The 16,309-nt window shown below is 37.9% G+C and overlaps 1 protein-coding gene and 1 long non-coding RNA gene across 6 annotated transcripts in view; one reads left to right on the plus strand and one right to left on the minus strand.

Annotated features, from left to right (window-relative positions):
* LOC112542456 (uncharacterized) lies at positions 1-8,605 on the plus strand. Its single transcript, XR_003086206.2, has 3 exons — positions 1-158; positions 1,716-1,811; positions 8,466-8,605. It is a non-coding gene; the product is annotated as an uncharacterized LOC112542456 (long non-coding RNA).
* Positions 7,641-16,309, minus strand: part of SAP130 (Sin3A associated protein 130) — a 25,175-nt gene continuing 16,506 nt past the window's right edge. For 2 of the 5 annotated variants that reach the window (XM_015890395.3, XM_007421947.4), the window contains exons 15-21: positions 16,096-16,200; positions 14,750-15,108; positions 13,689-13,937; positions 13,264-13,389; positions 10,541-10,644; positions 9,619-9,732; positions 7,641-8,595 (exon numbers count right to left, since the gene is read on the minus strand). In XM_015890395.3, the coding sequence (XP_015745881.1) occupies positions 8,437-8,595; positions 9,619-9,732; positions 10,541-10,644; positions 13,264-13,389; positions 13,689-13,937; positions 14,750-15,108; positions 16,096-16,200 (1,216 nt within the window). In that variant the 3' untranslated portion in view covers positions 7,641-8,436. The remainder of the gene's footprint in view (positions 8,596-9,618; positions 9,733-10,540; positions 10,645-13,263; positions 13,390-13,688; positions 13,938-14,749; positions 15,109-16,095; positions 16,201-16,309) is intronic. The other 3 variants (XM_025175295.2, XM_007421948.4, XM_007421949.4) reach the window with 3 other exon arrangements.

Raw genomic sequence — 16,309 nt, forward strand, 5'->3', positions numbered from 1 at the left:
ACCACAGCGTGAACCGTTAAAAAAAAGGTCACGTGAGAGCCTTGGCGACTATAGAGAACGAAGGGAAATGGAGATAGTCGTCTCTTTAACGGATAGTGATTCCGTATGTTAGGATTTCCTTTGAAATTTCCTCAAAAGGCAACATTGTCGGTCCGCCGGTAAGAACTGACAGCCTCAGAACAGTTAGGATAGGGTTGCTACGTCTTTAACAGCATGTAGGCGAAGGAAGTTGGTTGTGTAAACTACTTCAGCACAACGGTTCAATATTTAGAAGCCCCGGCCTCTTTTGTACTCGTATAGCTAATGGGATGTTTTTTATTCTGGACTGAAACTCAAAAGCGTCCAATTCCATCAATCAGGTTTTTTTTTAATTACTTCTGATCACATAAACTAGGAATGCATTACTTTTCAGCACAAAGTCCCACCAGTTCAAGTGAAGGAAACCAAACTGCCGGTTTAGAAGCTCCGCTAGGCTATGCCTTTTCTTGCATAAGGCCAGTTTGCCACGGGACAAAGATTGACTGCGGTTAATAGTATTAAGCACATCTCAAAGTGGGAATTTTTTTTTATCGTGCAAAGCAATCTTTTAGAATGCATCAAAACTTTACAACATAGACATCATGCAATGTATAGCTACAGTTTACCAGATTGTTTGTAGAAAGTAAGGTGAACCGAATGGAAAAGAATTTTCTTGTAGCTTTGAAATACCTCACTTTTCACAAAGCTGCTATTGACTACTCATCTCAGCTCCTTATTTGCAACATTTCAAAACAGAGCTCAGCCAATAAACTGTATATAGACTTAAGGTTTACATAATGCTGCGTCTAAGTACATAGAGTATTATATCATGCATCTCTGTACGTGATACTCTCCCATTGAAGATTGTTGTCATTCAATTGCTTCTGACTTTTTGTGACCAGATAGATATCATTTTTCCAGGTTTGTTTGTCAGTTACTGTTTCTTTGAGTACTTATAAGCTCATGCTTGGGTCATTGGTGAAAGTATGTAACTGTTTTCTGTCAACTTCTTTTTCTTTTTTCTTTTTATACGAACTTTATTAAGTTATAAAAAGCATAAAGATAAAAGCAAACAAGAACTAATAATCAAAGAGAAAAGTAGAGAACATTAGAAATAAAGAATGCAAAAGTGATGGAAAGTAAAGAAAAGGGGGAAAGGAAAAATTACAAAAAGAATGACTTCTGGCTTCTTATACAGCAAATATAGATAAATCATATAATGACCTCTTACTCTAAAACTACATCTTTACATACATATTTTGTATAGCATATTAATTTAATTTAACTAATCCTCAATGTCAACTTCTTTTTCAGTTGTCTTCAATTTTTCTGAACATCAGGGTCTTTTCCAGTGACTCTTGTTTGTGCATTATGTGTCTAAAATAGTTAATCTTTAGCTACATTATTCTTCCAGTGAGCAGTGAGTATTAAATTATTTGTTCTTTCTGTGATCTCAACAATTTTCTCTAAGGTTACAGTTCAAAGACATCAATTTTTCTTTGTTCAGCTTTTCAAATGGTCCAGCTTTCACAGATGTATGCTACAGTTGGAAAAACCACTTCCTTGAGAGAACATACCTTTGTTGTCAGTATAATGTCTCTGCACTTTAGTTTTTTAAATGTAGGAAAATAAAGATTCAAGATAAATTTGATTAAAGATAAGGACTAAGTAAGGTGTTTTTTGTTTTTTGTTTGCAGATAATTAAACTGACTATTTTCATGAAGATGCTGAGCAATTCTACACATTTTTACTCAGGTGTACGTTCAGCTGAACTCATGGAAACTTTCTCCTTAGTAAGTACGCTTAAGGCTGCAGATTTAAATGACAAATGTAAATGTAATTGTACTGGCAGACTGAACTGTAGAGCTGGCAAAATCTACTGCAAGTGTTTGTGATACAACACTTTGCATTGTTTGTGATACAACACTTTGCACATTTTAAGGAGGGATTCTCAGATTTTGCAGTGCTATGATCACCTTAAATGATAAATGGCAAAGCTTGATTGCTGTAGATAAGAACTCAACAAGGACCACAATTCCCATGTTCAGTGCTCCTGTTTGAGAAAATGACGCTGTACAAAGCTGAAGGTTTTGGGTGAAACCACAGCATGCCAGAACACAAGATAAAATCTAGATTAGACATCCTGATTCAAGAGGCAATTTGTGGAAAGGGAGAAAAGCAGCCATAGGCTGCAAAAAGCCGCCCTATATTGTTTTCCATGCATTTTATACATCCTATCTAGTATAAAAGTGCATTTTGCTTCTGTACAAGACAGCTTGCCATTCTTGCAACTCTGCTCCTAGGATTGTGGATCTTGGGACAAGCTGAGGTTTCTGGGGACATTCCACAGATCAACCAGTCATCTTTTCCCTTCTTCCTCCTCCTCCTTCTTCTCTATGTAACTTGCTCCTTCCCTAGGAACTGCTTTCTGGCTCAGAGGCATTTCATCCTCCTTTGCAGCCTGCCTGCTTGACTAAACTTAGGCACTGGGAGGGAAACAAGTGTGCTTCCTTTGAGTATGTGCAGAGTCAAGTAGGCTTCCCTCCAGTGACCCGATACAGATAAGCCACTGTATCCTTAGTTATCTTGGCCCCTAAATTCAAGGCAGGACTATGGCTCAGCCTCCAACTTAGCCTACAGGATCAACACCTGTAGGGGACCTAGGAAGAAAAGTTGGGGAATACTGACCAGAAGAGGAAGACCTGGGTACCTACCTTCAGGCTAGATTGGGAAATGGTCCAGCAGGCTCATCTACTGGCCCGACTGGTAGCTGGTGGTGCAGGACCTGTGGTCCCAATGGGATTCTTTTACTTTCAAAGCTCCACTCTCATTTTTGAAAGGGGCATGTACTATCTGCCATCCTTCTGCAGGCTGGGATAGCTTGGTCAGAAGTTGTCTTCTTTCATGGATGGCAGAGAAATCCTTCCTCTCCCCCCAGCCTGACTGGCAAGAGTGGTGCAATTTTGCAAGGAGGGGGTGTGTCTGTATGCATTAGGCTTGTGCACACAAAACCTCTGCAAGAAGTTGATTCTGCTCTGGGACAAAGTTCTCAACATTCTGTTGACAAGCCTTCCCAAATTTGTGACTTCCCCTCAGATTTGCTAATGGCACCCCAGGGGATCATGAGAACCACCGTGCTAGAAAATCAGGGCAAAGAATTCTCAGGTTGAGTTTGATTGCCGGTGACTACATGGTTCTGTCCTTTTTGTTTTCTTGCAACAATATGGATGTGATTTGTGATTGCCTTCTTCCAATATGTTTTTTCAAGTTCCGTGGTCCTGGGATTTCCTAGTGGCCTCCAGGAAACAGATTTGATCGTGTTTAATAATGTAATCCTTATTGTTATTATTTATTAGATTTATAAGGCTACCCAAATTGGAAAGATTGTAAGAGACTAACAATGTAATCCTTTACATGATTTTTTAGAAATAAACCCACTGAGTTCATTGAGTAACTTGTGAGCAAGTATATAATTATACATCAAGCCTAAAAAGTCTACTCACTTTATGTACAAAATTCTACTGATCTCATAGAATGTTGCTTCTAAGTACATGGAGTTGCCCTGTCACTTGGAAGAAAGTATTTTGAACCCAGTGGCACTTGCTTGTAGACCAGAATCTCAGTACTTTTGCAGAATTACTTGAAATTAATTCATTTTTGATACAATACATTTAGTTGCTTATCAGAAATCAGGGAGATATGGGAAGCAGAAAACTCGTAGCAAGTTTTTCATTTTCTTTTACATAAAAATTTATCAAATCAAATGTATTTTGGATTTCATATAAATGAATGTCAAGAAACCCTTGATACTGGCCTAGAACATAAGTATTCCTGAGAAGTAGGTGTGTTGGCTGGTGTCGGTCTTCCGGGCTGTGTGGCCGTGTTCTGGAAGTTTTGTTTCCTAACGTTTCGCCAGCACCTGTGACCGGCATCTTCAGAGTGCAGGAGCACAGACAGGACACAGAGAGAACTGCTCCTGTCTGTGCTCCTGCACTCTGAAGATGCCAGTCACAGGTGCTGGCAAAACGTTAGGAAACAAAACTTCCAGAACACGGCCACACAGCCCGGAAGACCGACACCAGCCATCGTATGCCGGCCGTGAAAGCCTTCGACAATACAAGTAGGTGTGTGTTGCATGCTATAAAACCCAGCATGCATAATCAGGTTTATTGTATGCTACTGTGTTTTTTTGTAATAATTTTATTAAAGTTTACAAATACAAATATAAAAGACTAATACAAACTAAGAGAAATATAAAAAGTGAAGTAAAGAAAAATAAAAGTGCAAAGAGAGAGAAAAAGAAAAGAAAAAAAATAAGAAAAGGAGAAATATGTAAAAAAAAGACTCCTCCCTCCCTCCAGACAAGTATAAACAACCAGTAACTTAACATTTTCTCTAGTATTTCAATAATAAAAAAGATCTCTTCTTCCCATATCTCATCTCTTATCAATAAACAAATTATAAAAACTCATCATTCAGCCCTATTCAGCAAAAGTCCATTAAGAACTACCAGAAATAATAACATATATATTTTAACCTTAATCAAATAAATCCATTTTGTATTCCAACTTATCACTTTCTCTGAGTAATAAAACAAAAGAAATCTCTCCCCATTTATAAATAAATCTTCAAATCCTCATCATTCAGTCCTGATCAAGAAGAAAATCCATTAATAGCTACTAGCAACCACAACACATATATTTCAACCCTGATCAAATAAATTTACTTTATAGTCCTTCCGTTTACTTTTAAAAAGCTTGATCTTTAATTCTGGCAAGTAATATCCCACAAGTTGATTTCTTATCATTTCCTCTTTGTCTCCTCTCAGCAACAGCTTCAGTAATTTAACATGTCCCTTTTGCAAGTTCAAGATAAGAGGCTATCCAAGTCACTCTTCTGATTTATTATTTATATGTCTCCTTTAGTTACTAAAACATGAGTTTCATTTGTAAATCCATTGTGGCATCTTTTCCATATCTCTCTTATAATGTCATTTTTAAATCCGTTTTCAAATCCACATTGTCTTTTTTCCATATCACTCTTGTAGTCTGGCATTTTTTTTAAAATCCATTTTCGAAATCCACATTCAAGTCAGCCTCAGTGTCTATTTTGTCCAGTAAAATCTTTCCTCTTCTGTAGCCTCTGTTAGATCCATTTTTATAGTGGCAGATAATCTTGAAAGTAATTTCTGAGTACATTGTTCCCAGACAGCCTTAATTTCTTCTATAGTCAGATAATAGTGCTCCATTGTATTAATAGATCTCTTCTCCTTTAATTGTAATCCTTAATTCTCTCTGGTTCCCTCTAGTCAACTTTCAAAGTCCCCTCTTATCATATGTTTATTTTCCAATCAGCAAAACTTTCCCATGGGAGGATTTCTTACAGTTCATTTCAAAATCTTCATATATACTTTTACAAAATTTTAAACAACCCACAGGAAATATTCTTACAAGTCTATCTGGCCCCTTAACTTTTCAAAATCAACATTCTAGTTCCTCTTTTGCTGGTTTCCAAAAATTAATTTTTTTTCTTTTTAATTCTTAAATTCAAATGAAACTTCTTTCATCCAGGATAGAAGGAAGCTCTCCCAGTGTAATGAAACTTGCACTTCAGAAGGTTCTTAATATCCAAAAGATCAATAACAAGCAAGTTCCAAAGGTAGTTAAGAAGGAAGTGGGCGAACCCAGTGCCTGTTTGGAGGCACCGAGCCATGGCTTAGGCAGGATGATTTTTCCCCGGCTCCCAGAGCTCTCAAACCCACCAGAGATTGCTATTTTGCGGTCACTTCGTGGGCGAGCCTCTGTATGGAGCAAACTTGTGGGTGATCCTAGTTCTCTCCTTGATCTGGAAAGGGGTTACAAGGAGCCGATCCATTCACTGGCTCCTCTTTCTGTCACGGCCAGCAGAGCCATCTTCAGTCCACCATTGCTTCCCTGATAGTCTCAGGTTTATTGTGTGCTACTATTGACTCATATGAGCTGAGAGCATATAAAATGTCAGGTATTCATTGCTGTCAGTTGAGGAAGCTTGTACACTACAAGGAATCCTCAGTTTCAAGGTCCTTGTTCTATAATAGTCCTCTCAGAGCTAATGGATTGGTTTGAAAATGTGGCTTTGGGATTTTATTGTATGATAGTGTGGTCTTTTCCACACTAATTCAGATGGCCTGTATTTTAAAATAACTCTGTAAATATTTGCATGGAGACAAGTGCATAGATACGTTGTTTCTCAACTTTTAACTGAATCACAGCTGCTATGCAAACTCTTACACAGTCACAAGCAAAGAGCCTTGCATCAGAGTAGACCATTACATAGAAAATGTCCATCTTGCCCAAAAGAGTGGTGCTTAGTCTTTACATCATGCAGGCAGGAGAAAAGAGGTGCAAGAATTTGAACTTTGATTCCACTATAGAGCTTGCAAATTGATAAATAGCAGTCATTGGAATTTCTTCTGTAATAGCTTTGTTAACTTTGCTACAATAAATCTATTTATCAGATATTTGGGGTCCTTGGAAATCTATTCTTAAAGTTGCTTTCTTAAGTGAGATAAGTTGGCAACAATGCAGTTGTGTAGGTAGAGCACTAGAACTGTGTAGCAGAGAATAATGTAGTGCTTATATTGCTCCATTTTAAAAAGCCTTCTTTGGCTTTTTAGTGTTGAATCTGTGACAGTAGAATGAGGGCAGGCATATTATTGGTGATAGGGAGTCATATTTAACATTCTGTGGAGAAGTATGTTCCATAGCAGGTAGGGTTATCTTATAGAATTTTCTATTTTATGGGTTTTAGAATGGGAAGTTTTTAAATGATGACAAGTGCTGCAGTAGTTTTATGGTGGGAAACTATACTGTCAATTTTTGGCATTTATAACTGGGTAAGTTTCCAGAGCCACAAAAAGAAGGTATTGGGGCCTCACTGACTCCTAGGGCTTGCCCATCTCTTCAATAGAAGGAGTTGATATGGTCTTATTATCCAAATATGAACATTTTGGTTATGTTCTATTTTGATGTTACTATTGTCTGATGTTCAGTGTTATTAGTAAATAAATTGCAAGTAGTAAGAGTGTGTGTGTGCTTGGGGTTTTTGTGGAGTGGTTTCTCTTCCCCACTTAAAATTGGAGCAACCTGAAGCCTTAATGCAGCAGGAAGAACTAAAATTGAAACACAAAATCTGGAGAATAGTGATTTTGGAGTACCTGCATGAGACTGGATCATGAGCATGATGGGAAACTCCTATAAAACTTCCCTCTCAGAAAGTATACTTAGACAAAAATGAGAAAATTCTCTCTCTCTCTCTCTCCTTGATGTATGTGAAAGAGCTCTGTTTAAATAATAACGGCATAAGATAGTCCTAAGTGAAGTCAATAGGAGCAGAATTTCAGTAAAGTTTGGATTCTCATTCTTTCTGGCAAAATGACAAATTTGTACTATCTGGATACTTTTGTTTGTGTATCTTAGTTTACCATAATAATTACAAGATTGGATTAAAAGAACTATTGGCTTCTATTTCAGAAATAAATATGGAAAACTACCTGTAATCTTGATGGATTAAGAGTATTATCAATCTGTTTTTAACCCTGAAGGAAAGTATATGCTTTTATACAGGCTCTTCTCTTTGCTATTTCTAATTTTTTCACACAATTATACCCATTGTTCTTAATACAAAATCCTCCAAATCCTTTATTTACGTTTTCAGATGTTATATAGCACAATTTTATGCAATATAATGAACAGCATCACGCCAGCTACAGAAAGAACTGTGCTGTATTTGAAAACAATGTCCTGGAGCACCAACATGGGCACAGCACAAAATTCACAACACTACAAATAACTTTGAAATGTATTTTAAAAATTGACAGCTAGAGACTGCAGAACCACTTATGATTCTAAAGTAGCAGAATTGCCAGTGCAAGGGCACTGGTTTATGAAGGTTGCTTCAGCCACTGCAAGTTCATAAGGAGCCGGAATGGGCAGGGCTCAGTGGAAGTAGTGTCATCTCCCCAAATTTTTGCACACTTATGACAATTCGCTTCAACACAGATGGCTCTTGAGGTCTGTTGCAGGAATCCATTGTACAAATCAGTGAAGTAATGTCTAAAACTGTAAGATGGAAGGAAAGGGACTGTCTATCACACTTGCATCAATGGTTCCAATTAGTAGGCACTGGGACATATCAAGAGAGCTAAACAAAATGAGACTGAAGAGTTTAAACAGGGACGAGCCTGAGAAAAATCTTTGTTCCTTTGACAGATTATTAATAATCTTTTAAGGTCACTGGGTTCCATGTTTTAATCCATCATCCATCTCTGAAACACATCTTTTTTTACTCAAATGTTGCTTCTTACAATAAACCCCCAATAAAAGAACCTTAACACTGTTCTGTACATGTTTTGTTTTCAGAGTCCTTTTAGTTTTGTTTCTAAACCTTTTCTTTTCTCTTCAATTTAGATACTTTCTTGACAGTTCCATTCTTGTTAAGAAGCTTCAGAACACGCTCTTTGTGATCCAAGACCTTTAGCATGGATTCTCGAGCCTCATTTATTTGATCCATTACAAGTTTACATCTCTGCATATTTCCCTGAAATATAACAAATATAATATGACACTGAATTAAAAAGTTTAATACTTCAAAGTAGTGCACTTTATCTTCAGACAATCATCTTGAAACACCAAAAAATATAGAAGCTGAAGAATTTAAATATTAGAAATAGCACATCAGAAAGGACGATTCATAACAATGTTCTCATGTAGCTCCCCCTCAACTCTTCTTACTGACAGTTTTCTAATACAACTGGTTCCTATAGAAAATGTGAAAGTTATTGCATATAATAAAAGTGAGCTTTAAGGAGATACAAGGTGGATAAATGATGACAAGCATTTTATAGGGAGCCACATGCCAACACCGTACATTGTCCTGTTCCCACCCCCATGTCCTCCCCCACACTCTGCCCTTCATTAAAATGAAGTCTCAGATATATTTATGCAGAGCCTAGGGAACGTCAGTTGAAAAAGATTCCCTTTCTTAGTTTAAAGTGTAGGTGAAAGATTCAACTGTGTTTAACAGGAAATGGACACCAGAAAGGGGAAGGGGGAAACTGACTAATAGAACATATCAATGTGTAGATTTTTCCTGAGAAGAAGACTGTGTAACTACATAGCACAAAGACTATGTAACAGTGTAGAATACTACACAAATCTCTGGACTTTATTAAGTAATGCCATGCTTTGAATGCAGTATGTCTGCTAAAGGAATAGTTTAAAATGTGTCAATACATTGGTCTAATACTGGGGTGTAAAAAACAAACTTAGCAGTACTTAATCATTTCTTTATGACAACTTTCAGTTGAGTACGTGTACTTTTATTTTTCAGATATTAAACATCAATTTATTCAAAAGATAATTCAGTTTTGATTTACAGTCCAGGAAATATGAATTAAATCACTTTGCTAAAAAAAAAAAGTGACCAAATGAAAATCTCCAGTTTACATATTATGTAGATCAGCTTTCTTCTCTAACAGTTGTTTTATCTAAAAAATCAAGGCTTTATTCCGCAGCTACAGCAGAGGCCAAGAAAATTAATAAAATAAGTAGCACAACTCACCTGTATCAATTCATTTATTTGATGCAAATCATCATCAGTTGCTGCCTTTTTCTTGGGGATAATGCCTTCTTGTAAGGAGGTGAGTCGTTCATACACATCGTGTTCCAGATTAGTCTACAAAATATTAAAATTTGGCAACCCCCTAAGTTTTCACACTGTTTCATATTAAGGGGTACAAAATGAGAAATTCCAATTCCTCTCCAGTGTTTATCTGCTTTCAGCAGATTCAGTATAATTCCATGCTGCCAGAACAGCAGTGAAGTCACAATATTGACAATGACATCAATATGCTTCAAAAGGAAGAAGGAACACCCTAATTCACTGAATGGGAAAACATGGATTCTAACTACCTACAGTGAAGAAACCCAATACCCCCCTTCCACATAGGCTCAACCCTTCTTTGATGTCTGCAAAAGAGATGCTTTTAGTCCTGAATTCTCATATAACCACCACTTGGTGCTTAGATTAAAATCTTGATTCAGTCTAAAACTTCAGATGCTTTTTAAAACCCAACAGTACTCCACGTATAACAACCAAACTTTGGTTTTCCTTTTTATTCTTCTGGGAATATAAAGGCTTAAGTTTGGCACTAATGCAAAACACCTACTTCCCTTGAAATACGAACATCCAGGAATATAGAGAAGTGCTGCCTCAGATCAGTGGCACCATCCCAGACACTTCTTTAACCAGTGCACCAGAGGGTGAGTTCTGAGCATTTGTACAAAATGCATCAGCATTTATGTCTGCCTCAAAAATTCCTTCCTTACTAAAGTTTTAGGTTCATGTGATACAAATTTACTTGCCTCATTCTTGAAGAGATATTAGTGCCAATCTGATGGTAGTCTCTATAAGTAAATTTTCAAATGGCTTCCTAAACTGTTAGAGTTATTTTATACTAAATCAACATGACTTTCTCACTTACCAGCTGTAATAACTGTGCTGCACAGAGATGGACTTTCCATCCCTGTGCACGGCAAGATACCCCTTTCTGATTAGCTATCTCTTGTAGCATAGCTTTCTTCTCTTCTAGAAGGAATGGGAGATGAGAAGGAAGCAAATAATGATGCAAAAAAGAAAGTAGATTTAATTCTATTTTCACCAAAATAAAGAGGAGACACAAATTGTCTAGTAGAAGTATGCATAATTTATACATGGATTTTCTGATGCTCAACCTCAGTTGTTGTTGGAATGGAACAGCAGATTTCCAGATCAGATTTATAAAAACCTTGAAAATCAAACTATGATTTCAATATGTGAAGATTTTTTAAACAAAAACAAAACCTCTATTCAGATGGAAGTGAGTGGGAAGGTATTTCAATCCAGGTAATAAGAGCTTTAGAGTCTGAAAATAGGAAATCCTTTAGTTAGGGAATGTTGATATCTAAGGATAAAGAAGAATGGCAGCATGCAATGGTAATAGAAACAGTGGATCTGGAGCTGAAAGATGAATTGAAGAAGAACTCAAAGAAGAGCTTGATGGTGGAGTTGGACAGAACATACACTAGCTTATGGCAATGGGCAGTGTAGGCAGAGTCATGTCACACTGGGAGATCACGTACAGTGGGAAGAGCAGCTGGAGATCTGAAATGTGGGTTTCTTCATGTGGAGCCACTGTGGCTGGAGCTGCTGAGTCTGTGGATGCTGTTGGAAAGGTTCCAGCTGCCATCCAGTGATCAGCAAATAGAGCTGGATGCCTAGACAGACTGCCATTAGAATTCTGCTATTCAGAGAATGAACTAAGACCTGAGGAGGAGTGGAAATTGGTTACAACAAACTAGGAGAGAGCACACAGAAGAACGGCAACAGCTACAGAAAGGAAGACACATGGACAAGCAACTCTGACGGTGGTAATGGATTGAATTAGATGAAGGTCAGAAAAGAGAATTAAGAGGATTGGAGGACTGAGTTAGGATGTGTGTGAAGCTTGAGAAGAATGCTTTCTCCCCCCAAGAAAGAACAGGATAGCAACAGAGGGTTCTGAAACTCTTTACCTGGGTGAGAGCAGGGGAAGCAGGGAGAGAAAGAGACAAGGAGAAGACTAATATAGAGCGGGTGGTGGATCTATGAGTGGGTGAATGGAAGGTAGAAAGTTCACTGAAGGTACTGAGTGATGATGTTGATGGCAAAATATGCCTACTGGGGTTTCAGGTACTATATCAGCCTCAGGCAGGGAAGAGTGGCACTTTTTCACTGGGAGACCTTGATAGTTACTGGAAATTCTGTTTTGTAGATGGCTGGATGTGGGCCTTTATATGTATGCACAAGAAGGTTGGTGTCACATGCTATATCTATTTAATAGTTCAAAGCAGGGATACAGAACCTATTTGTATGGTCTGACCAAAGGCCTGGTCAACCCAGTTGGGTTCCAGAGGGTACTTGGGAATTTTCCAGCAATCTGGAGAGCAATTTTGTTGGGAGATGTACCAACTTCTGGAATACAGAGGTGAGAGCTCTTGATAGGCGACAGTTACTTGTGCCCTCATTACCTCTAGACTGAACTACTATAGTTGTACATGGGCTTGCCAGAAAATTTGGCTGGTACAAATTGTAGCTGTCCATGTAGTAATAGGAATATTGTCACACAGCACCAGTACTATGGGAGCTGTATCGGCTGTCAGTTTACTTCTGGGTATAATTCAGGATGCTTGTAATAACCTATAAAATGCCATTATGGTTTGGGACCTAGGTATTTGTGAGACCACTTGCTCCATGTAGAGTCTGCTGGTGTGTGACAGAGAATGCATACTGAGAGTCCCCACTCCCTGTGAGGTGCAGGAAGAGCAGACTAGGACGTGAGCATTCTCTACTGGAGTTCCCCTCATGTGGATTCCCCCCAGAAATAAGACCAGTGTTAACAGTCATAAAACTTGTTAAGACCTGATTTTTTAGACAGGCATTTGACAATTAAAAAATTGATGAAAAATATATCTGGGATATGTGGTTGGCACTGGTTATCATTATTGATGCTGGATTGTATTTTATGTGGATATTTATTAGCGTAATATAATTGCTTTAAGGCTGTAGACACACTACGTGTGTAGAGGACAGACTTTGTGATCCAAATACATAATGCAGTATAAACAAGTCTTTGCATTTTTTTCATACAATTCATTCTATTTGTGTTAGGCATCAGAAAAGCCACGTAACTGTTGCAAAGCTCTGAAAATCTACTTTCAGCTCAGAGATGTTCCATCAATTATATTATGTTATATTCAAGAATTTTTTTTATAGTTAGAGACTGCACTTCCTTAAAATGGCAGGGGGGGCAGAGGTGGGTTGCATTGGCCAAGGATCATCAGGATTACGGCAGTGATGCAGTGACGTCCCTGTTACGGTTTAGAGAAGTTGTGGAGTTTGGTGAAATAGATACATTAAGTTTATTGTGGATCTGACACACCAATTCTTTAAAAAGAACTTCTGCCATTATAAATTTCAGGATGATAATGTCAGGAGTTGCTGAGGCACAAGAAAAGAGATGGAGTATTAGAAATTACTGTACCTAATAGCAACTGGAAAAATGATATAGATTATCTTACATGTATACCTGAAAGGTTATATATTTTTGAATAGGTTTTGGGATGCATTACTGATGGCTAATACATCATTTCGTACAGCTATACAAAATGTATTTAGTGGAATACAAACCTTTTACTCTGACATCACTGTACCGCTGGAAATGGTGATAGGCTGCTTTCCATGGATTGCGATAGTGACGAAGCAGAGTTATGGGTGGTCTTGGACGTACAGGCACATACCTTACTCCTTCTTCATCTAAGAAAACATTAAGAATAATTATTCAGCCTTCTCTAAGAAATTTGTATTACGAACAACAAAAAATGAATGTGATCCCATGACTGGACCCTTAAACCAGAGATTAGTTCTGTTTTGTTTAATGCTAGTTCCAGCATTAATCTGGGAAAAATACTTAATTTGTAATGGTTTTGGAAATACAGTAGTTCATCATTTTCCCCATTCAATTGAAATGTGGTATTTGGGTGGATGAATAGATACGGTTTTGAGAGATAACTAACTAGGAAATAAAAGTTTTGTCTCTGAAGTCAAATAATCACCTATATATTCTTTTGGAGGTGATTTGCGCTTTTCTGCCTTTATCAGCAAGCTTTTGGTAGTGGATTTCTCATCATCCGTGCTATTGGTCTCCATCATATCCCCTTCCTCTGTAGAGATGATGTGTTGCTGCTTACGTGGTTTTTTCCTTGGGGAAGCACCTGGTGGCAAGTCACTTTGGGGCACTGTAAGGTTGTTGGCCAGCAGTGTAACAGATGGAGACACACTATTTGTGCTCAGTGGAGGGACTGCTGGAAAGGAAAAGGAAAAACATGTTTAAGAAATTTCAGAGTTAGGGTTTAGGAAACACTCCAGATTTTCTGGCTTTTTCTTTCAGAGAATGCAGTGCTAGAGACAGCATGCTATATCACTTGTCCTATTTCTGAAATGCATTTATATGACACAGACCTTTAGAATATGCTGTAAAATGATTCTCCCAAGAGTCTTAAAGGCTTCACATTGGTCTGTCTCCCTATTTAGTGTTCTACAGTTTGGCCTCATACTAAGGAACCAAACAATTTGTCTTTTTAATTACATTTGGGAACCATGCAGTACTGAAGAAAATTTCAAGCCTCATAAATATAATAAAATATTGATCATGTTTGACATTTAAACTGCTATGCGGGAGTAACTTAAGGCAAAATTCCTTTCTGTAAAGTAAACAAATAAATAAAAAACCCTTAGGGTGCTTTACAAACTTTACAAATAAGATTCCTTATCATGACACAGTTGCCCTCTTACCTGTGAGCACAAAACAGTATGAATTATTCATGTCTTATAGTTGCACAAACATTAACAATATTTTTAACAGATATTCCCATTACAGGCAATTACAGTGCCTGCATAGGGAATTTTTTTTCCAAAGTTTTCAGTGACATGCTAGTCTTCAGTTATGCAGTAGTCTATGAACTTCTTTACAAAGCCGTATAGAAAATCAAGGCAATTAAAATAAAACAAAAGTCTTTTCACTATTATACCCTGCTTTGAAACAGATGCTTAAGTTGGCTTTCCTAAACTATTCTAATCTCTCTTTGGTAACAACAAACAAACAAAAAAAACCTACCTGAGACTGGTCGCATTATATCCAAAGGTTCTACCTCCTCTTTTATTTTTATCTCTGGTACAACGGGACCCAGTACTGTAGAGAGGATACCACTTATGGTTGATGGAGGTGGAGGAACAGTTACAACTGTGGCTGAAGTAGGTGGAGGAGCTGGAAGTGTTCCTGGAATGCTTGACAGAGCAGCTGTGGGCTGTGAAGGTGGACTAGCTGCTGTGATGATTGTTGGAATGGCAGACTGTGGTTGCTGAGAAGTAGGGACCGAGACAGGAGGTTGCTCGTTGCTCTGTATGGATACTGCCTCCACAGACACTGTTACAGGAGTGGCCATTGACACATGAATTTCTGGCTTAGGTTTAACACTAGACAGAACACACAAATAAAAAAGTTAGAAAACCCCTTTCTTCAAGTTCCTACCACAATAAAGAATGAGAATTACCATAAAAAGTTGTTTCTTTTGTTGGAGAGAAGCTTATCATGGCCATAGAAATTAAATTACCATGAACCTATTGCAAATTTTGAAGCCTGATCCCCAACTCAAGTTCTGTGCTTTTCTCTCACAAGAGACCCCTGGCCCTAGCTTCCACCTTCTGCTCAAACAGGAACCATGAATCCAGGAGAACTCCTAAATCATGTACTGCCTCCTTTGGGGGAGTGCAACCCTGTCCAGAATAACTTTGGGGACCAATGTTATTGAATGTTTGCTGATGACCAGCAGTTCTGTTTTGGTAGGGTTTATTCTGAACCCGTTTCACCCCATCCAGATCCTCACAGCCTCCAGATACCTGTGCAAATTTTTAGTATCATCCAGGGTGGCAACACATAATCATGAGTGTGGTCAACATACTGGTGACACCTCACCTGAACTGATGGATGACCTCTCCTAGAGGTGTCATATAAATATTAAAGAACACCTCTCTAGCTGATTTCTCATCATTTTCTCAACCACCTTCCCTAAATAAGGGTTCTTGGAAACAAGACATCCAGGAGTACCTTCTTAAAGAGAATTGCCCTACCACCTCCTTTAAAGCAGATGGCATTACCCTCTTCCTTAAAGAAGTATTAATATTATGGAACCAGCAACTTATGCCCTGCTTAGCCACCTACAGGAGCCAGGATGGGCATGGATCAAGCTCATTGGAGGCAGAGTTCAAACTACAGAAAACTCTACCCATTTCAAGTTCCACAAGCTAGAAAAACTTGCCTAGTGAACATTTATACATAAACTTGCTTATGTTAGCTGTTTTACAAAGTTTACCATTCTGCAGTTTATATGAGATACCTTTTTGTTTGCAAAGCTAAAATAGCTTTGACTGTTCCGTTTTTGTTTTTGTTTTGTAAAATCTTACCCAGCTGGTCTTGGTGATCCACTTGCACTTCTCACAGAACTCTCTACACGAGTCCCAGCTACCTCAGATGGTTGAGGAGGAATGAGGCTTTTCCTCACTGCCAGCCTGCAAAATAACATGCTAAGTGTTATGAAATTTCCTTTGTTTAAAAGCATGAATATCTAAATGCTGGGTAAACAGAACAGATCAACATTGTAACTACTTAAAAATATTA

The sequence above is a fragment of the Python bivittatus genome, unplaced genomic scaffold (genome assembly GCF_059951505.1).
Source record: "Python bivittatus isolate LINGU-HERP-01145 unplaced genomic scaffold, Pbiv_v1 ctg000980_np1212, whole genome shotgun sequence".
Taxonomy (NCBI): domain Eukaryota; kingdom Metazoa; phylum Chordata; class Lepidosauria; order Squamata; family Pythonidae; genus Python; species Python bivittatus.